This window comes from Sapajus apella, unplaced genomic scaffold (assembly GCF_009761245.1).
Source record: "Sapajus apella isolate SASKATOON/1434 unplaced genomic scaffold, GSC_monkey_1.0 scaffold10, whole genome shotgun sequence".
Classification (NCBI taxonomy): domain Eukaryota; kingdom Metazoa; phylum Chordata; class Mammalia; order Primates; family Cebidae; genus Sapajus; species Sapajus apella.
In genome coordinates this window covers 35,858,653-35,881,910 of record NW_022436950.1, presented here as the reverse complement: position 1 = coordinate 35,881,910, position 23,258 = coordinate 35,858,653, and the positions used below count along the sequence as shown (strand labels likewise).

Sequence of the window (23,258 nt, the reverse complement as noted above, 5' to 3'; positions counted from 1 at the left end):
TGGTAAAAGTAATAATGAAGTAGAAATTTACTGAAAATTTTACTTGAAGATTAATGGGGATATGATTTATTTTTTACATACTTACTTAAGACTTGAAATGGTATACTGATTTAGGAGATACATGCAAGACAAATAATCTGATAATTTTATTTTTCTGAATTAGCTATGTATACTTCGTTAAGGATTCAGTTTTTAAAAATTGGTTAAAAATCTGATTGAACATATACTATCCCTGATACTCTCAGCCTGCCTTTTTCTTCATACTGCTCATCATGTTACCCTTCGTCTGTACTTTATTTTTATTTACCTTAACTCACTTCAGTAATTTCTGTCAATCTTCTCCTATAGTAAGTCTTTGAGAGCAGATACAATGTGTTAAAATTGCTAAGATAGGAGCACAATGTTTTGTGTGTATGGGGGATACTTGTGGGTTTTATTGAAGGAACACGTAGGCCAATGGATCACTTGAGCCTAGGAGTTCGAGATCAGCCTGGGCAACATGACTGTTTACATCTTGTAGGTTATAACACTTATATATTTGGGAAGGAAGGATCCTCTTATTACTTTTAGTTTATCATAATTATTATTACCATTTTATTTATCATTTATAGTTTTTTCCTTAAAATTTTTTTTCCTGGTCCCTCTTATAGGGTTAAACATTGTTATTACTTTAATCAGACGTTGTTAAAGCCACATTTCACATGTTAGAGTGAAAGGAAAGGAAAAATTTGGAAAAGTAGAAGAAAGTGTGTCAAAATTTATACATTCAAATCAGGGCTACCTTTCCCAGCAATGTATGCTTGCTGCCATTGCTCAAATTGTCCATTGGATCTCATTTTTTATATAATGGCTTCAAGGTTTTATTTGCATCTGTATAGAGATGTGTCTATTCAATGTGAAATGTTAGTGAATTCAGTCAGTAGTTTGGTTTTAGGTTTACGTGATACTAGTAGTTTTTAGAACATTCTTGACTTTCTGGTGGATTCAGTTAACAGAGTTGTTTTGATGAGTTTTTCTATAGGTTTCTTTGCTAGAAATGGATTATCTTTGACTTGATGATCACTGGTTTGTTTTTTTTCCTAGTCAGCAGATAAGCAGAGAGCCCTAGAAGAAACCAAAGCCTACACCACCCAGTCCTTAGCAAGTGTTGCCTATCTGATAAACACCTTGGCCAACAATGTCCTGCAGATGCTGGATATCCAGGCATCCCAGCTACGAAGGATGGAATCTTCAATCAATCATATTTCACAAGTGAGACCACAATATTTTCCTATTTGCCTATGAAGAACCCTTAATAATAAGCACAGGCTGTCTGTAATGCTGGCAGCTTTTATTATGTAAGTTAATTCACATGTATGATTTGGAAAATAGAAATATTAGGTTGTTTTGTCTTTTTGTGGGGTGGTTATCTTCTCTGTGATTTTGTTAGGAAAGTAAATCATAATGGATTTTATTAAAATTCAGTTGTCATGGTAACATAGCCCTGCAATGAAACTTTGTCCTTTTCCCCCCAATTTTTAACAAATTTCATACTTCTTTATCAATTTAAAAAGATGAACTTGATAGATTGGTAACTTGTTCAAAAAATTTTTTTTTCTTTTGGTAGGATTTATAAACGTTTAGTGGGATGGTACCATACCTGCAATAATGGAAAGACTAGCAAACTTTATGAAACTATTTTTATTACTTCATGGGCTTGTAAAACTTTTTAAAAAATGTTAAGCTGTCTCCATTATAAAAGCGATGCTCATGAAAATCCAGTAAAAGAAGAAAAAAAGGGGGAAAATAAACCGTTTTTATCACTTCTCAAGCTTTTCACTGTTAATATTTTGGTATATCTTCTTGTAATACTTATTCCTGAAAGTAGCTTTTTTAATATGTTAACTGCGGGCTGGGCACACATCTGTAATCCCAGCACTTGGGAGGCTGAGGCAGGAGGATTGTTTGAGCCCAGGGGTTTGAGACCAGCCTGGGCAACATAGCAAAACCCATTCTCTACCAAAAATATAAAAATTAGCCAGGTGTGGTGCTACACACCTGTCATCCCAGTTACTTGGGAGGCAAAGGTAGAAGGATCATCTGAGCATGGGAGGTTGAGGCTGTAGCGAGCTGTATGACACTGTGCTCCAGCCTGGCAGACAGAGTGACACCCTGTCTCAAAAAAAAAAAAAAAGTAGCCATGATTATATAGAATAGGTATAGAATGGCTGGGCGCAGTGGCTCACACCTGTAATCCCAGCACTTTGATAGGCTGAGGTGGGTAGATCAGGAGATCAAGACCATCCTGGCCAATATGGTGAAAACCCGTCTCTACTAAAATACAAAAAAATTAGCTGGGTGTGGTGTTGAGCGACTGTAGTCCCAACTACTCAGGAGGCTGAGTCAGGGGAATCGCTTAAACCTGGGTGGCGGAGGATGCTGTGAGCTGAGATCCTGCCACTGCACTACAGCCTGGGTGACAGAGTAAGACCTCTTTTTTTTAAAAAAAAAAAAAAGGTATAGAATTTTGGGTTCTACTTTTTTAACCTAGCATTAAAGCAAATATATTCTCTTGATGTTATAAATTCTTCATAAACATTCTCAGTGGCTGCATGTATATGTCATACCTTTTATAATCATTCCCATATTTTGGGGCCATTTGAAATAATACTGCAGTGGGCCGGGCACGGTAGGTAGCTCATGCCTGTAATCCCAGCACTTTGGGAGGCCGAGGCAGGCAGATCATGAGGTCAAGAGATGGAGACCATCCTGACTAACATGGTGAAGCCCTGTCTCTACTAAAATACAAAAATTAGCTGGGCATGGTGGTGAGCGCCTCTAGTCCCAGCTACTTGGGAGACTGGGGCAGGAGAATTGCTTGAATCCAGGAGGGGGAGGTTGCAGTGAACAGAGATTGTGCCACTGCAGTCCAGCCTGGCGCCTGGCGACTCTGTCTCAAAAAAAAAAAAAAAAAAAAAAAATGCAAAATGCAATTTAAAAAATATTAAAATTATAAAGGTTTTGGTCTGTCTGCCTTCTTTTGAATAGATCTTTGGAATTTTCTATTTTAGCAGTCTTGTCATTTGAATGATTTAGTATTATTCAATAGTCTTTTTCGACCCAAATGATTAGAACTCTTTTGGTATAAAAATAATTTTTAAATGTGTCTGTTATATTTTTTTTGTATCTTGGGAGTTCAGGGCCCTTTTCAAATGGACTAATCATTTTTTGAGAATCTAAAGTTTAGCAAATTTGTGTAACTATGCCAAATATAGTCCAGATAATAAAATCAGATACGGTATTTTTGAAAATTTATCAGACCAATTTAGAGGGATTTCTTAATACTATTTAATCTTAAAACTGAATTTGTCATTATAAGGATTTCTTCATATTTCATGCAAACTTCTGTAGACATGTAATTTATTGCTTGTAATATTGTGTATCTTAAGTTAAAAAAAAAAAGAATTGGTGAGTTTTAATGAGTGTAAGGTAACATTTAGTTTGGAAAGGCCTCTGGAAGGAAATAATCAATGGCATTTTAAATGATAAAATAGATGATTTTTTTTCTTTTTTTTTTTTTTTTTTTTTGAAGAGACAAAGTTTTGCTTTGTTTCCCAGGCTGGAGTGCAGCTGTACAGTCACTGCTCACTGCAACCTTGAACTCCTGGGCTCAAGGGATCCTCTTGCCTCAGCCTCCCAAATAGCTGGGACTACAGACATGTGCCATGCTTGGGTGATATGTTTTGTTTATTTATTTTTTTTCTAGAGACATTGTCTTGCCATCTTGCTGGGGCTGGTCTCGAACTCCTGGGTTCAAGCAGTCTCCCACCTTGGTCTCCTGAGGTGTTGGGATTACAGGTGTGAGCCACTACTCCCGGCATAAATTTGGTTTTCTATAGAAGGAGGGAGGCTGACAAATTGGTAATCTGATAAAGAATTTCAAGGTCTGTTCTTGAGGATTCTGATATTTTTCCATGTTTGAAGTGTTAGCAAAGGACATTAAAAAGAAAGTTTTAAAAAAAGAACAGATAGAGAAACTAATATATTTGAGTTACTAAAAAGGAGGGATAAGTTTTTTTTGTTTTTTTGTTTTTGTTTTTGAGACAGAGTCTCACTCTGTCACCTAGGCTGGAGTGCAGTGGCACAGTCTTGGCTCACTGCAGCCTCGGCCTCCCGAGTTCAAGTGATTCTCCTGCCTCAGTTTCCCGAGTAGCTGGGATTACAGGTGCCCACCACTGCACCTGGCTAATTTTTGTATTTTTAGTAGATACAGGGTTTCACCATGTTGACCAGGCTGGTCTCAAACTCCTGACCTCAAGTGATCTGCAAGGAGGGACAAGTTTTATTAGGCATTAGGGGAGAGTAGAAGGGATTACCTGGGTAAATGATGACAACAAGCAAATGGCAATGAAGGATAATAATTTATTTTCTGATTAGAACTCTGTAGTACTTTGATAGAAAATTGTTAGCAAGCTCAAGGAGAAAGGTGAATACTCAACCAACCTAGAGTTTGAATATTAATTCAGTTATTGAGAACATTTTCTTTAGGAGTATCATATAAATTGACATTTAATTAATATGGTCAATTACTGCTACCCTTTAAAGTTATTTTAATGGATTAAGTTAAAAACAGAAGAATAGATAGATATTAGTAAACCAGAAATAACAGAGGTCTCAGTAAAGGTGTCAGGAATATGTTGAACCCTCTTTATTCAGAGTTGAGCTTCTAGGGGGCAATAGTTGGAGGGGTCATAGATCTACAGTTCTCAGTGGCTGTTAAGTTTATACAGAATATAAATTAGTATGTTGGATAAGGGAATCAAGTCTGAGAAATAGGCTGATAGAGGCTGTATTTAAGATATAAGAGTAATTTAAAAAATTTATGTATCTTCTAGCATTAGCTTCAAGGCTAGAAATTTTTTTTCACTTGTGTTTACAGGTAGAATTGTTTTTTTTTTTTTAATTAAAGACGGGGTTTCACCATGTTGGTCAGGCTGAGGGAGACCTCAGGTGATCTGCCCACCTTGGCCTCCAAAGTGCTTGGATAACAGGCATGAGCTACCACGCCCGGCCTACGGGTAGAATTCTTAATTTAAAAAGTCAGTTGAATATCAAAACTGTCTCATATTCTTCAGACTGGAAGATTATTCTGTAGTGTAGAAGAAAACCTTTTCTGCTTACAAAGCAAATGGTAAATACTCTAAAACAGGGGTTGGCAAACTTTTTTGAAATAAAGGGCCAGATGGTAACTATTTTAGGTTTTGTGGGCCATGTATGGAATCATTTTCATATTATTCTCTGTGTGTTTGTGGTGTGTGTATTTTTTTTTTTTGGCAGGGGGATCGGGGGGCCTCATGATGTTCCCCAGGGTAGTCTTGAACTCCTGGTCTCAAGTGATCCTCCCATCTCAGCCTTCCAAAGTGCTGGGATTATAGGAATGAACCACGATGCCCAGCAAAGAGAGATGGCATTGCAAGTAAGCATAGAGATGTGGACAGATTTGAGAGGTTTTTTTTGAGACGGAGTCTTGCTCTGTCACCAGGCTGGCATGCAGTGGCACAATCTTGGCTCACTGCAACCTCCGCCTCCTGGGTTCAAGTGATTCTCCTGCCTCAGCCTCCTGAGTAGCTGGGATTACAGGCACACCCCACCATGCCCAGATAATTTTTGTATTTTTAGTAGAGAGGGTGTTTCACCATGTTGGCCAGAATGGTCTCGATCCCTTGATCTTGTGATCCGCCTGCTTTGGCCTCCCAAAGTGCTGAGATAGCAGGTGTGAGCCACCACGTCTGGCGAGAGACGGTTTAATTACGTTTTCTTTTGTGTGTGTGTATTTTTTACAATGATTTTCTGGTAAGTGTCTGGGCCATATAAAAACAGGCAGGGGTTCACATTCTGGCATGGAACCTTAGTTTGCCAGCCTCTACACTAAAACCCTTTTTTCCAAATGTTCGACTGTTAAATTTTATTATAATGCTTATCTTATTAAAAATAGCGTATGTTTCTAGATGGAGCCGGGGGTTCTTGAGACCAGATTTTTGTGCAATTTGGGCAAAAATACTAGATTCTGAGAGTTTGTAGAGAACATTGAGTTGAAGGAATGGAGGGTTCTTCTGTCAGGTCAAAGACAAGATCATACATTTATTGGAATGGCAGTAAGTCTCAAGAGCTGTAAGAATAGAGTTCAGGGTGAGCAGATATTAGTTACCTAGGGTATTCAGTTTCTTTTCCCATTAGTATTTTTTTTCCCATTGCCTGGGTAAGAAATTTATCACCTTTCAGCCTCCTAGCCCTTTCCTCCATTTTAATGGAAATGAATGCTGAGTAGGATTGGCCCCAAAAGGATCAGGGCATCTAGCTTTTACCCTGGCTCTTCTGCTGACTTGTGTGACATTTGACTTCTTTGAACTTAAGGTTTTCATCTATAAGTTAAGACTGTTTAGATAATTTCTTAGCTGTCTTCCATCTTGAATTCCTTATTTTTGCGATTCTCACAAATGAGCTTGATTTTATTTGCCTCTATTCCGTTCTGTTGGTTCTGCTCTTTACCTCAATCTGTGTCCACTGGTCTGAAGCCTCTATTACTTAAATATAACTGAACTGTTTCCCAAATTACTCTGAATTGTAATCTGAGGATAGGAATTTCATTGACTCTACTCTGTATCAGGGAGAAATACTTCAACAAAGCAAAGTAATAACCCACCCCTTCTAGTGTCAGATGTTTTCAACAACAAGATATAGTTGATTAGGAATATATAGTATCAGACAATTTTTTGTACTAAAAGGACAATATAGTGTTAAATAGTATACTAATTTTTACTACATTCATCATATCTATAAGGCAGCGTTAGGGTTGGTTCTTAACATAGATTATGTTACGTATTTTAGGGATGGCAAATTTTAAAGAAATTCCATCTGTAGCTTTGATGCTGTTATTTTGTCCATTCTTTGGAAGCATATTATTAAAACAAATGAAAATTTTGGTCTTCAAACTGATAGTGGAGTTAGATTAACATTAAATATTTTCCCCAAAATATATACTTATCAGAGCAAACATGTAATTTTACTGAACAGTTGTATAGGCACACATACCTTGAAGTCAGTATAGTGTAACTATTATAAGGATGAATGTTGCTTACTGTGCCCATTATTTTGTGTCCTTTTGTGGTTAAGTGTTTTTTAATAAAAAGTTTGCAAAACACTTTTCAAACTAAACTTCTTTTCAGTTTGTAAACTAAAATTTTTCTAAGCTAGGCCCATATTTTCTCTTAGCTAGTAAAATTAGTCAGCACTTGTCCATGTTCAAGTTTGTCATGGCTTCGAATAAAAGAATAAGAGCGGTCAAAAGGCAACATAGAGAGCTTAAAAAAGTAGTGCTTGTCCCACCTTCCCAAGGCCTGAGTAGGACTTACTGGGCCAGGCGTTAAATAAGTTAGCAGGTAACAAGTAAAGGAGCTAGAAAAGAATTACCATAAAATAAGATTAGATTTGAAGTAATTCTCAAGAGCTAGGTGCTGGAAGGCAGTGGTAGGTCTAAACCTTGAAGACCTCCACAAGTAGGGTAGCTTTTACTGTCTTAAAAACTTTAGGCTGGACGTGGTGGCTCATGCCTGTAATCCCAGCACTTTGAGAGGCCAAGGCAGGTGGATCACTTTAGGTCAGGAGTTCAAGACCAGTCTGGCCAACATGGCAAAACTCCATCTCTACAAAAAAATGCAAATATTAGCCACGTGTGGGTGGTGCATGCTTGTAGTCTCAGTCAGCTACTTGGGAGGCTGAGGTGGGAGTATCACTTGAGCCTGGGTGGTCGAAGCTACAGTGAACCATGATCATGCCATTGCACTCTAACATGGGCAACAGAGTGAGACACTGTCTCAATAACCAAAATAACAAAAAACTTTATAGCCTTGCTTAAGAATTTCCAATTTTGGCCAGGCTTGGTGACTCACGCCAGTAATCCCAGTACTGGGAGAGGGAAGTGGGTGGATCACCTGAGGTCAGGAGCTCGAGACCGGCCTGGCCAACATGGTGAAACCCTGTCTCTACTAAAAATACAAAAATTAGCTGGGCATGGTGGTGGGCACCTGTAATCCCAGCTACTCAGGAGGCTGAGGTAGGAGAATCACTTGAACCTGGAAGCAGAGGTTGCAGTGAGCTGAGATCAACCACTGCACTCCAGCCTGGGTGGCAGAGCCAGACTCCATTTAAAAAAAAAAAAAATTTCCAGTTTTTTTTTTTTTTTTTGAGACGGAGTTTCACTCTTGTTACCCAGGCTGGAGTGCAATGGCCGCGATCTCGGCTCACCGCAACCTCCGCCTCCTGGGTTCAGGCAATTCTCCTGCCTCAGCCTCCTGAGTAGCTGGGATTACAGGCACGCGCCACCATGCCCAGCTAATTTTTTGTATTTTTAGTAGAGACGGGGTTTCACCGTGTTGACCAGGATGGTCTCGATCTCTTGACCTCGTGATCCACCCGCCTCGGCCTCCCAAAGTGCTGGGATTACAGGCTTGAGCCACCGCGCCCGGCCAAAATTTCCAGTTTTAATGAAGAAGGTACACTGAAGGTTATCAACATGTAATTATGCATATAAAATAGATTTTTTATACTTCTGAATTAATTTCCTATGTAGTTTTTATATAACTTTATTTAAAAACGCTGAAAATTAGTTTGTTAGTAACTAATTTGTTTTATGAATAATACATAATTTGAAGCATATTTGTAATTTAAATATGTTTATTTGAAACATTAGCTTACTAATTAAAAAAATGAGACATTTTAAAACACCCAATTTAATTGGGTTAATCCACTGTAACTGTTTGATTGCAGATGTTTTCCCACACTGATGATCAGCTAACTGAGATAGTGCTATCCAGTACAGTCAGCTCTCAATTATCTGTGGTAATGGGAAACAACAATGCATGGATAATCCTAAAGCAAAATATTTTATACAGTACCTTCCTGTCATCTGCTGTGGCCTGAGCATGTGCTTGGGTTCATGAGGGAAATGTGGGAGTGGGGCTCAGGCTTGCAAAGGAGATGAGAGTCAGTATGATTATCTCAAGGCCATAAGAAGTATCCTTACGGAACCTGGGTTTGGCACTATGTGGCTGAAGTGTCATGGGGGAAGCCTGCAGCATGCAAGATCAGCTTGGCAATATCAGTGAGAAGGATGGGGAAACTAATTAAAAAGGAACGGTGGGAGAATAGATGTTTAAGTCCTACATAATTGCAGTGATATATCTTGGTGTGTTTTTGGTTAATGGGATCTGTAGCGAACAAGAATTATATTAATTGTGTATTTGCATTAGTTTTAGTCATCTTTGCTTGCCAGCAGAACCCATTTTTTACTTGCCACAGGTGAGTGCTATTATTGAGGCCTCTTCTAAATAAGTAGGTATTTTTTGGCATGTAACTAATAACTTCAAAAACCCAGGATAAATTTGAAATACTTACTTTTAAAATTCTTCTTAAATATCAATGTTGAACTTGTACTTCCAGAATTTAACTTAATGAAATTTAACATTGGAATGTCAAAGAATATCATGAGGGCAAAGGCCATAATTACTGATAGGTGTGAATTTGATTTTGGAAAAAACTTAGCGGCCATATTTTATTTAAGAATATGTTACAGGAGCTTTTCTAAATTTATCTTACAACTGACAGTTGGCTATGAATTTATGAATGTTAAAGCTGTGTAATAGGTGTGAGGAGGGAGTGTTCATTATTTTGTCTAATTTGAATATGCCTGTTTTCTACAAGTGGGTGCTCTAATAAAAATTGAAGCAGGTGATTGCTGAAAACCTCAGAGTCTTCTGGCCCAACTTCAGAATGTTCTGCTTATTTATGAAATAGATTTAGTGCTCTCTGTCAAATTATTCAAACTCCAAATAGAACCATAGCCTTTTTCTAAAGGCATACTTGCACCTGCCCACAGGAACTCCTGCAGTTCAACCCTGTGTGGTAGTATGATGGCAAGAAAACAAATTATACTCTTGATAGATTACCTTTATTATTATAGATGTTTTTTAAAAAGTTATTTACTTCAAATATGTATACTTAGGCAAATTAGAGGCATTGATCTTGAATCAACTCTTGTGAAAAAATTAGGAAACAATTGGGATTTGAGAGTGAATGAGATAAGGGACCAGCTGATTAATTAGTCCTTCCTCTGTAGATCATTGGTTCTCCACCAAGGAAGTTTTGCCCCCAAGAGGACATTTGGCAATGTTAGACATTTTTTTTTTTCTTTTCTTTTTTTTTCTTTTGAGACGGAGTTTCGCTGTTGTCACCCAGGCTGGAGTGCAATGGCGCGATCTTGGCTCACTGCAACCTCCGCCTACTGGGTTCAGGCAATTCTCCTGCCTCAGCCTCCTGAGTAGCTGGGATTACAGGCACGCACCACCATGCCCAGCTAATTTTTTGTATTTTTAGTAGAGACGGGGTTTCACCATGTTGACCAGGATGGTCTCGATCTCTTGACCTCGTGATCCACGAGCCTCGGCCTCCCAAAGTGCTGGGTTTACAGGCTTGAGCCACCGCGCCCGGCCCAATGTTAGACATTTTTATTACATCTCATGGTGGGGAAGTGCTGCAGTTACCTACCTGGATGCTTTTCTATATTCTATAGTCCTCAGGACAGCACCCCTTACCCCTGTCCACAACAAAGAATTATCAAGCCCAAAATGTCAGTAGTGCCAGTGTTGAGCTACCCTGCCCTAGTGTTTCTAAGATGTAGGCATTCTTTTGAAGTAGACAGTTAGAAACATCATATACCCAAACTAAATTATTTTGACTTTCTGTACATTTACGCTGTTAAAAAAATTTTGTTTAAAAAATATGCCTTCCATTTTTACTGAGATTTGATGTAAGAAGCAACAACATATATATATTTTTTTAAGAGTTTAATCCTGGGAAACATTGCACTTTCCTGTTGAATGGATATATTTCCTTGTAACTCATTATGTTTCTACTTTGCCGTCTCTCCCTGGAGGCTTAGTGCCACATTTTTTGCTCTATTATAATAATGAGCCCTTATTTTAGGCTTGTAGTTACCTTTTCATTTGCTGCATTGGTCTTCCTTTTATTTTACTGTTATGGTCTGTGGGTTTGGGCTAAGTGTGTGTTTGTGTGTATATGAAGAGAACATATGGGTAATATATAAATGTTCTCAATCCCTATTCCAAGTCTTATCTCTTTAAGATCAAATGAACAGATTTCTTATATATTTATTTATTTATTTTTGTGTTTTGTTTTTGAGACGGAGTCTTACTCTGTCGCCCAGGCTGGAGTGCAGTGGCGTGATCTTGCTCACTGCAACCTTCGCCTCCTGGGTTCAAGCAATTCTCCTGCCTCAGTCTCCTGGTAGCAGGGATTATAGGCACGTGCCACCACGCCTGGCTAATTTTTTTGTATTTTTAGTAGAGACTGGGTTTCACTGTGTTAGCTAAGATGATCTTGAACTCCTCCTGTCCTTGTGATCCATCTGCCTCGACCACCCAAAGTGCTGGGATTATAGGCGTGAGCCACTGCACCTGGCCAGATTTCTGATTTATGTTTTAATGCTTTTTTAAGTCTCAGTTTTTCCAACAATTCAGAAATACGTGCTTGTTATAAAGTATTACTGTGTTAGTGCAAATAATAAGTGGAAGATTACTTCTCCCTGTTCATTCTCCAGAGATTTATTAATATTTCTAGTTTGTGCCATGCACGGTGGCTCATGCCTGTAATCCCAGCACTTTGGGAGACTGAGGCAGGAGCATTGCCTGAGGTTAGGAGTTCAAGACCAGCCTGGGCAACACAATGACACCTCATCTCTACAAAAAATAAAATTAGCTGTACGTAGTGGTGCACGCCTGTAGTCCTAGCTACTCAGGAGGCTTAGGTGAGAGGATTGCTTGAGTCTAGGAGTTCAAGACTGCATTATGCTAAGATTGTGCCACTGCACTACAGCCTGGATGACAGAGTGAGACCCTGTCTCAAAAAAATGTATATTTCTAGTGTGAAGATTTGAAATAAAAGCTATAAGCTTATAATCTTGTTATGGTTGGTCAGGTTTGCATGCTTGTTTCATTTCTGAATAAGTTAAGTACATTTCTAAAAACTGAGGAGAATAAAAACAATGTCTTGAGGATTCTATTTTCTGATGAACTTTTTATTGATCTGACGAAGACATTGTATTTTAAAAAGTCATATTTTATTTTTTGAAGCATACTTAATAGTATGACATAATATTTCTAGTCCATACTTTTTTTTTTGGACTTTTTTTTTAGTCCATACTTTGTCCCGTTGGGACAGAGTCTAGTTCTGTCACCCCGGCTGGCGTGCACTGGCATGATCTCAGCTCTCTGCAACCTCCAACTCTTGGGCCCAAGCAATTCTCTGCCTCAGCTTTCTGAGTAGCTGGGATTACAGGCACCTGCCCCCACGCCCAGCTAATGTTTGTAATTTTAGTAGGGATGGGGTTTCACCATCTTGGCCAGGCTGGTCTTGAACTCCTGACCTTGTGATCTACCTGCCTCGGCCTCTCAAAGTGCTAAGATTACAGGCATGAGCCATGGCACCCAGCCCTAACCCATACATTTAATGATTCGGGATGACTCACTAAACTCTATTCAAGGCCAGGCACATTGACTCACTCCTGTAATCCCAGCACTTTGGGAGGCCAAGGCGGGAGGATCACTTGAGCTTTGGAGTTCAAGACCAGCCTGGGCAACACAGAGAAACCCCAGCTCTACAGACGATACAAAAATTAGGCTAGCATGTTGGAACACGCCTGTAGTTTCAGCTCCGCAGGAAGCTCAGGTGGGATAATCATTTGAGCCTGAGGGGCCAAGGATGCAGTGAGCTGTGATTGTGCCACTCCACTCCAGCCTGGGTGACAGAGTGAGACACTGTCTCATAAAAATAAACTTTATTCAAAGTGTGATTAATTTCTATTTCTCTAAAGTTAAAAATTAAGTGAATTCTAATATTGTCACTAATATGCAAACTTCTCTTTTCTGTTATAGTTTTCCTAAGCAGTTGAAGAGGAAAGCTGTTCTCATAATTAGCCTAACATGCACAGAAAAAGTTCAGAGATTATGTTTTTCTTAAAAATAAATACTTAAAATTATAAGATTACCACCATGGTTAGTTTTTCATTTGATGTTCCATTTATACATTCATTAGCTCTGAAACATAGATCCCATTTTTAAGATCTTCTGGTTGTATAGAGTTAAGAGGCTTTGAAATTGTTTCAGGTTTACCTCATACTTCAGGCAGTTTAGAAAGGCAAATGATCAGTGTTCAGATTTCTTAAAGTAGTATTTCATAATGTCGTGATGATTATGTTTTCATTTCATTGTTACTACCAAGTTCTTTTAGAAAGGGGAAATTGAAGTAGGACTGGGAGGAGTTATTAAAATATGTGTCTGTTGATCGCTGCTTGAGCCAGTAATTGGTGGTAAGACATGTGAACCATTTTAGTGAAGTGATTTTTCAAACTCCTTTGTCTGCAACCCACATGAAAAAATTTTTTTGACATTGTATTCAGTACATAATTCATGTATATATTTACGTAATAAACAGACTTTTCTTTTTTTTTTTTTTTTTTTTTTTGAGATGGAGTTTCACTCATGTTACCCAGGCTGGAGTGCAATGGCGCGATCTCGGCTCACTGCAACCTCCGCCTCCTGGGTTCAGGCAATTCTCCTGCCTCAGCCTCCTGAGTAGCTGGGATTACAGGCACGCACCACCATGCCCAGCTAATTTTTTGTATTTTTAGTAGAGACGGGGTTTCACCATGTTGACCAGGATGGTCTCGATCTCTTGACCTCGTGATCCACCCGCCTCGGCCTCCCAAAGTGCTGGGATTACAGGCTTGAGCCACCGCGCCCGGCCATAAACAGACTTTTCAAGAAACAGTACTTTTTACCTTACTATGTGTACATGTCTGATATTTCTTTTATATTTGGTTTGAAATAATTGCTGCTCACATACCACTAAATTACAGTTTGCTGTTTACAAAATTTTGCTTTGGTGTACTAATTACCAGTGTATGTGGAGAAATTCATCCTCTGTTAGCAAATAGAAGACTGTAAGAATACATTCTTATTCTGTACTAAATTATGTCCTATATGAGCATTTAATATAAATAAGTTAATGAAGTATTTTACAGGCATTTTGTCATGATAAGCAGCTTAGCCCAAGCAACTTGGTCTTTTTGGGTCAAAAAATGGCTTTTTTGCTTTTTGTTACAGGGTCTTGCTCTGTCACCCAGGCCAGAGTGCAGTGGTATAATCATGGCTCACTGTGGCCTCAAACTCCTGAACTCAAGTGATCCTCTCACTTCAGCCTTTCAAATAGCTGGGATCATAAGCATGTGCCATCATACCCAGCTACTTTTTGTAGAGACAGAGTTTTGCCATGTTGCCCAGGCTGATCATGAACTCCTGGACTCAAGTAGTCTGCCTGTCTTGGCCTCCCAAAGTGCTCAGATTACAAGCCTGATCCACTGTGCCTGGCTTTATTTTTAACATTATATTTCAGCCCTCTTTCTTTTTAAATAAAAAGATGTTTAAATATGAATAGAAACTATACTAATAGGTAATTGAGGGCTTTCTTAATCATTATATTAGGCTAAATCTTAATGGAGAGGGAAAAGTTAGCATGCTTTAACCCAGGGGTTGGCAAACTTTTTCTGTAAAGGAGCCAGCTAATAAATATGTCCATTTTTGTGGGCCATACCATCTCTGTTATGGCTCATCTCTGCCATTATAGCGTAAAAGTAGCCTACACAAGCAAGTGGGCAGTATGGCTGTATTCCAATAAAACTTTACTTATGGAAAAGCAAATTTGAATTTTATATAATTTTCACATCAAGGTATTTTTTTCTTTTTTTTTTTTTTTTTCCTCCCAAACATTAAAAAATACAAACACCACTCAGCTTGTGGGCTAGAAAAACTAGGTGGCAGGCCAGATTTGGCCTGTGGGCCATGGTTTACCAGCCCTTGCTTTAACCTAAAAATGGAGAAAATCAGTAGTCCAGAAGAATAAAATTTAGCAAGCATAGCTTAGAAGATGAGTAGCAGTATTAAATTTCTTGGCATATATATTTTGATTTTTGTGGATACTAGAACTATATATTTTTTGTGGTTTTTTTTTTTTACATTATATTTTGCAGACAGTTGATATTCATAAAGAGAAAGTTGCAAGAAGAGAAATTGGTATTTTGACTACCAATAAAAACACTTCAAGAACGCATAAGATTATTGCTCCAGCCAACCTTGAACGACCAGTTCGTTATATTAGAAAACCTATTGACTATACAATTCTAGATGATATTGGACATGGAGTAAAGGTAGGTATAATTTTTTTCAAGCTTTTAAAAGTAGTAACCTGTAATGAAACTAACTCTTAAGAAAATTAAGCTTTTTATCCTTTTTTTTCTAGAGGACAAGTCTTTGGCCAGTTGTGGTTGTGAAGATTCTTTGCTACTATAACTGTTTTACTCTTTTTGCTTTTTCTTAGTGCTGTATTCTCAAGTTTTAAACAATCATCTTTGAATGAATTGTATTTGCTTAGTTATGATAATACCTCCTATGGATCGACTGAATAAGTCTAGTGTAATCTTTCCGATTTTAATTTAATATGGCTGATTAAAAAAATCATTCAGCATGTTATTATTAAAGTGTTTACCTTATTTCAAGTATTTATCGGCGGACTTTTGGCATTAGTTTCCAAAAACAACATATATTAATAAACATGTACTTTGAATTTTTCTAAAGTAATTGTATCCCAACATTTTGGGCAAGAACATTATATCTGATCAGTAGTTTGAAAGACAGTGACCTATCAAATGTGACTAAATAAACCTACATGCTTATAATGATACTGTACAGATCATGGAGTTGATTTTTTTCTAATATAAGCATACTTAAATAAAAAATATACCGTTATGGATGGAAATTAAATCTAAATTTAATGTAGATCTAGGTATAAAGAAAATATACACTGTAAATTTATTTTTAAAATCTTTCCCTTCAGAGTTTTGATGCAAGCATTATTATCTGGAATTTGATATTTAATTTAACTTTTTTGAGACAGAGTCTCACTCTGTCACTCAAACTGGAGTGCAGTGGCACAATCATAGCCCATTCCAACCTTGAACTCCTGGGCTCAAGTGATCTTCCTTGTCAGCTTCCCTGGGACTACAGGCACATGCCACCATGCTGAGCTGAAATTTTTGTTGGGCCTGTCTGTGTTGCCTAGGATGGTCATGAGCTCCTATCCTCAAGTGATGTTCCTACCTTGGTCTCTCAAAATGTTGGGATTACAGATTTGTGCCATTGTGCCCGCCCAATATTTAATTGTATAGCCAATACCTACATGCATTTAGATTGCTATACTAATAAGAACATGTTAAAATAAGATATGTAATTGGATGGCTAATTAATAACTGAACTTTATTCTAAATTGGGAAAATTTATTCAAGGCTAACAACTGCTAATGGAATATTTTAGAATATTGCCAGAATCTAATGCCAAAAAGACACTTAGAATATAAACTATGACATTTGTGTTTGCCCAATTACATTAAGAAAAAGGTAATCCCCCCATTTAAAAAAAATATAATTCGTAGGTTTACATCTCCCGTTCTTATAATTCTCTAAGTAAAATTTATTTTTTTAGGATTCTAGCCTCTTCATTTTTTGACTTTCAGTGCTTAAGGGTCATTAATATGAAGAAATCTTTAATAAAATTAAAATTTTTAATAAAGCAGTGTCTTAAATTCATCAAAGAGACTTCTGTTCATGACACATTCTGCTTTAACCACTCTTTCTATGATCTACTGAAACATTATTTTGTTAATGCTGAATGCTTAACTTGTTTTTTCTTTTTTTCCTTTCTCTTCACATCCTGAAGTTTCAACTAACCTTTCAATGCTTTTTTTCCTTACCTCTTTTATTTGCTCCATTTATGCATTAAGTGGTTGCTTAGATTTAAGGTAAGAGATTCCAGGGCTGGATTTCCATTCTTTGTTCTTATGTAGAATATTACATATGGGGAGTTAAAGAGATAGTTAACACTTGGCCTTTTAAAACCCAATAAATAATTACTCCTTTTTTTTTTTTTTTTTTTTTTTTTTGTCATGCAACTTTGTGGTGTGTCTTCATGTTCCTTGCGGGCAGATATTTTTGTCTGTTTTGTTCACTGCTCTATCCTTTGTGCCTAGAACAGTATCTGACACACATTAGGTGCTTAGTAAATATTTGTTGAATGAATGATTATTTTGTAATGTTAATATATTTTGTGAAATGGAAATGTAAGCTACCCTATCATAAAAATATTATGACATATAATTAGCTGGATTTTTATTAGTATAGAGACTTTGTTATAAATTGGAGGTCCAATTAATGTGCTTTATTTAACCCTCCCCTTGTGTAATAGCCTTTTTATTCTATAAATGGTGTGCTTTCTGATATACCTTATGGACAATATGTCATTATCTTTTAACTTAATCAGTATAAAGAAATTGAGAAGCAGAACATATTCAGTGACACAGGTTTTTTTTTTTAAGTTGCAGTATCATATTTTGTGGAAAAAAATTACTCTTTTTTTCCCAAATAGCTATATGAAGAATATATTTCAGTATAAACTTTAATAGCTTTTAAAGGCGAATATAATTACATGCAAAACATCAAAAGCTCATGATAATGTTTAACAAAATATCAGTTACGAATTAGAGCTGTTTCCTGTTACGATTCGTTTCAATAACGTTTTGGTATTTTGAAGGATTCATGATAAAAGAAATTCAACTATATTCAAGAAGCCTGCCTAAAATAGAAGGTTACTGCAATTATATGCCAAACTTAGCATGTATTTCTTCTTTGATCTTTTTTTTGTAGGTGAGTTTTATAATTTTTTTTTCAAATATATATTATTCCCATCTAACACCCATTATTTGCCATATCTTCAGTGTAGAAAGTGATGACAAGATGACTGAATTCTGAATCATTAACTAGTACTAATCATGGCCACACAACTTTCACCTGCTCATGGTAGGTAGCCGACTGGAAGAGCCCAGATATATGGACTCCTGTATTACTGATTGGATTGTTGATTCTAAATCCTCAGTCATGGAGAGTTAGATGTGGAACTGTGCAGAAATTCCTTTTGCTTAAAATAAGTGGGTTGCAGCTCACTGTATCCTTGGGCTCAAGTGATCCTCCTGCCTCAGCCTCTGGAGTAGCAGGACTACAGCCACTCTTGGCTTTTTTATTTTTCTTTTTTAAATGACAACATGTGGTCTTCCTGTGTTGCCCAGGCTGGAATCCTGTTCTTTTAAAACTTAACAAGTTTAAGAAATTGTTAGGGAAGGTTTCAGAGAGAGAAACCTGAGCTGGTTTTTCTCTGTGAAATCTTCCCTAACAATTTCTTCCCACATTGATATTTCTTTTTTGTTGATTTCTGTGGAATCTGTAGACCTGTAGACACTGCTTTTTTTTTTTTTTTTTGATGTGATCTTGGCTCACTGCAACCCCTGCCTCCTGGGTTCAAGTGATTTTCCCTGCCTCAGCCTTCTGAGTAGCTAGGATTACGGGTGCCTGCCATGATGCCCAGCTAATATTTATATTTTTAGTACAGATGGGATTTTGCCATATTGGCCAAGCTGGTCTCGAACTCCTGACTTCAGGTGATCCGCCCACGTTGGCTTCCCAAAGTGCTGGGATTATAGGTGTGAGCCACTGTTCTGGCCAGGCATTGCTTTTTATTTAAATCATGTGAGTCTTATTTGTTTTAAAATGCCTTTAAAGCAGAGAAATCCTTTTATAAACCATTGTGTCTCCTCCTTTTTTTCCTCCACAGGCTACGTCCTTTTTTTCTTTTTTTCACACGCCTTTACTCTTGTACCTGGTAGTCTGGTTGGAGGCTAATACATGAGGGGTATATCACACATAATATTTTAGAGTGTATCTACCACTCTTCTCTTGTAGCAGATCATCTGTTAATGAGAGATTTCATAGCAGAGGTGATGTCTTCTTTGAATTAGAGATACTTGGCTGGCCAGCTGTGATATTTGTAATGAATACTATGTTGGTATGCAAGGAGGTATTGAACAAAGAAGGCAAAGCAGAGTAGGTAGGAGTGTTGTAGAAAAAGTATTAAGGCACAATAATTGGCCTAATGGGTGGTGCCAGTTGTAGTGATCTCCAAAGCCTGGTCATAAGGGAACTGCTCCTACCTCCAGTGTTATTTGCATTCCTTCATCATAGCCCAGTGGGAAAGTGTTTGAGCTGTAGCCATGCATTAACCTTCATTACCTAAATGAAATATTTCTTCTGTTTTGGAGGTTTCTTTCCGGTAGGGAAAGAGGGGGGACTTTTCCAACTTTTCTTTCTTGTACTTAATACCTGCTTCACTTAGCTCTTGATGACTTTTCATTTTATGAAATAAAAAAATATATAACAAAAGTATCATTGGTATCAGCCACCAGAGTATCATTCTAATTCCCTTAACTGTTATATGTGTCAAATGATAGTTCTGCTATGTTTGTAACTTTAAAAAATATTTCAGGTGAAATTGCTGTTACGAAGTGGCTGCATTATTGCTTTGTTTTCCTTGTCTTGAGTTTATGGTGTGTTTGCGATCTCTCACTCTTGTGCACATGTGCTCACACTTATGCGCGCGTGCTCTCTCTCTCTCTCTCTCTCTCTCTCTCACTCTCTCTCTCTCTCTCTCTCTCGTTAAGGTCCTCTCCATCAGCACATAGATACCTCATGTGTTTTGCTACTTGTCAGGAAATGTTTTATATCTCAAATACTCCTCTCAAAATAGTTGTTTTAGGATCTATCATGATGGCTGTCTAGTAAATATATTTTTATTTTTGCCAAATTATTTAGGTCCGAAATATCGTTTAACTTTATAATATAGATTTCACCTATTATAAAAATTGTTTTGTTTGGCGTTTATTTCTGTTCTTCCTTTTCTTCAAATTTGATGGCAGTATTTGTATTCTGCATAGCATATTTATTACTTTACTTAGCATAGAAACATTTTTAACAAGGGAAGAACTGCCTTGAGAAAATACTGAAAAACTCTTCTAGCTTAAAAGAAAGGTAATGAAATATTAGTGAGGTATAAAAATAGATTGAACATTGTACAGGAACTCTGACTTAGGCTAGTCATCTGATTCCATTAACCAAACAAATACAGTCATTTGACGATTCTACAGATCATAAAATGTACCAAGTTATACTTACAGAAATGTTGGCTGGGCGTAGTGGCTCACAACTGTAATCCCAGCATTTTGGGAGGCCGAGGTGGGTGGATCACCTGAGGTCAGGAGTTCGAGACCAGCCTGGCCAACGTGGCGAAACCCTGTCTCTACTAAAAATACAAAAATTAGCTAGGTATGGTGATGCACCTGTAATCCTAGCTACCTGGGAGGCTGAGGAAGGAGATTGCTTGAACCCAGGAGGTAGAGGTTGCAGTGAGCCGAGATCATGCCATTGCACTCTATCCTGGGTGACAGAGTGAGACTTCATCTCAAAAAAAAAGGAAATGTCTACCAGATTTTAATATATAGATTGTTTATTTTGCGCTATTTTTTGGGTAGGTCCAAAGACTTATAGAAGATACTGCAATTTAAACAAAAACACCTTGAATACTAAAACAAATAAATGTTGGAAAGCTGTTTTCAAGTATTTTAGCTATCCCATGTATAGAATAAAATTCTCTCTTAAATTCCTGCTCCTTTTCCTTCCTGTTTCTAGCAAATTGATGTAGTTTTAGTGTTTGGTTCACTTCTCCCTCATCACTTAAAGTAACTTTGGGTTTTATGTTGTTTAAGGTTGAGCTTAAAGGACTTTGGTTACCACTTTAAAAATCGTCTGGTATCAGAAATTAAGATATGCAGTTTTAAAAGCTATTTATTATTTGTCATATTACTCCTAAAATTTTCCCCAAATGTGGATTGATTTTTAAAAAAAAAAATTTTCTAACATTTTCATTTTAAGATACAAGTAGTATACCCTCTGCTTATTAATGAGAGGGAGAGCAAGGATAAGTTAACCTTTACCTCTTACTTGATAATGTTTGATTGTTTTTATTGTTTAAAAGCAACAACAAAAGGATTACAGATAAATGCTTCACTTTAAAATACTGACATTTCAAAGTTATCATTTGTCATTAAAGATTGTTTTAACATCACACACAACTTGTTCACTGGGCTATTCATTTGAAGAACTTGTTTCTTGAGATAGTATTTCTTGCCTATTCAAATAACAAGTAGTATTTTAGGATTTTAAAAAATTTCACTTAAGTCAGGGTTGGTTTTGATAGCCTCAGTACTCTGTATAAAGTTATGATTTGCTTTCTTACAATTTATATTCTGAAGTTACAGTTATAAATGTATTCTGATTTCAGTGGTATAATGTCTTGCAGTTTTATTTAGGAAGTATAATTTCACTACTCTAGCCATATTCTTTTTGGAAAAGTTGAGGTCCTTTTTTGAAATATGCTTTGAAGATGGCATTTCAAAATATTAGGGTCTTAAAATAGGATCAGGTATGAACCTGTGTGGTGAATATTAACATCTATTGGTAGTCTCAACTTGAGACTGCATTTGAACTGCACTTGTGAATGACTTTTCTTAGTTTTTTGAGATAGCCAGGGCTTTCTCTATAAGTACTGACATATTCCTTTGGTGACCTCCATTATTCCCAGATTACCCATCTTTCCCATACTTGCATTTTCAGTTGGGGATAGAATAGTGAGTGGAGTTACAGTCCAGCTCTGACTTAGGACTATGTTACATCTTTCTCTACCTGAATTCACCTTCAGTTTGGGCCTGAGTGGGTCCGATTCCCATTGGAACTAGGACATTTCCTGTGGCCCTTGAGCTGCCCCCAGTTGAATGGGATTCCTCAGCCCTAACTTTCTGGTTCAGATGTTTAGGAACATGGCTTGAACTTCTAGCAGTTTTCAGGTAGGTGATTCCCTTGTAAGAAGATACTAACTAAATCTGACTTATAAGGTAGCCCACAATTTAAAAAAACTAAAATTTGCTGTATATATTATATGATTTATCTTTATATTCTCTGTTTACAGTGGATCATATGCATAGTTGCATATTTTTATTTGGGAACTGTATCTTGCTTATGATATGCTTGTTATCTAAAGAAAGTTACTGGCCGGGCGTGGTGGCTCACGCCTGTAATCCTAGTACTTTGGGAGGCCGAGGAGGGTGAATTGCCTGAGCTCAGGAGTTTGAGACCAGCCTGGGCAATACGGTGAAACCTCATCTCTACTAAAATACAAAAAATTAGCCAGGCATGGCAGCGTGTGCCTGTAGTCCCAGCTGCTTGGGAGGCTGAGGCAGGAGAATTGCTTGTACCTGGGAGGCAGAGGTTGCAGTGAGCTGAGATCATGCCACTGTACTCCAGCCTGGGTGACAGAGTGAGACTCTGTCTCAAAAAAATAAAAAAAGAAAGTTATCTTCAAAAATAAGGAATTGCCTAAAAGCATTATTGTTTTTATTACGTTACTCTTTATTAAAACTAAAATTTTGTAGTTAGTGTATTTAATTTTAATTGAATGTAATATCAGATAGTCGAACCAGTGATCTGTTGGTGTGATGGCCTAATGGCAAATAAAGTCTTTGCATACAAGTTTATAACGATTTGAAAATCTCACATTAGGAAGAGTCCTTTGAGTACAACTGTAGAATAATAGTAGAGTAGAAATTGCATATGAAATGCATGGCCTCTAATTTTTTCCCTGTATTTAAACCTTCCCCTCCTTTGTTTTGTAGCGTAGCATTATTTCCCAAAAGTGCCACTTTATTTCACTGCAAACAAGTTGAGTTTTCCTTAAAATTTTTTAGGTGAGTACCCAGAACATGAAGATGGGTGGGCTGCCGCGTACAACACCTCCAACTCAGAAACCCCCTAGTCCCCCTATGTCAGGGAAAGGGACACTTGGGTGAGTATATAACTAAGTAGTAATTGAAAACCATTTCATGTAGTATTGTTTAAAAATGAAGCACAACATATATTTAAATTATTTTTTGAATATTTGAGGAGAGAATATTTTCTTTGTAGGATTATTTTTTGTATGTATAACTTTCTCTTCTCTTGGGAATCACATTGTTATACTTCAAAAAGATTTGTTTAGAAATTGTTTTCTTTTTCTTTTTCTTTTTTTTTTGAGATGGAGTCTCGCTCTGTTGCTAGGCTGGAGTGCAGTGGTGCCATCTTGGCTCACTGCAGTATTTGCCTCCCGAGTTCAAGTGATTCTCCT

At 37.2% G+C, this 23,258-nt stretch overlaps 1 protein-coding gene across 45 annotated transcripts in view; it reads left to right on the top strand.

Annotated features, from left to right (window-relative positions):
• The window catches only part of ABI2 (abl interactor 2), a 119,359-nt gene that overhangs the window by 48,560 nt on the left and 47,541 nt on the right, over positions 1–23,258 (top strand). For 14 of the 45 annotated variants that reach the window (XM_032278547.1, XM_032278537.1, XM_032278557.1 and 11 more), the window contains exons 2-5: positions 1,084–1,251; positions 15,140–15,316; positions 16,945–16,962; positions 22,843–22,940. In XM_032278547.1, coding sequence (XP_032134438.1) covers positions 1,084–1,251; positions 15,140–15,316; positions 16,945–16,962; positions 22,843–22,940 — 461 coding nt within the window. Of the gene's footprint in view, positions 1–1,083; positions 1,252–8,587; positions 10,114–15,137; positions 15,317–16,944; positions 16,963–22,842; positions 22,941–23,258 lie in introns of those variants that run through there. The other 31 variants (XM_032278562.1, XM_032278559.1, XM_032278551.1 and 28 more) reach the window with 6 other exon arrangements.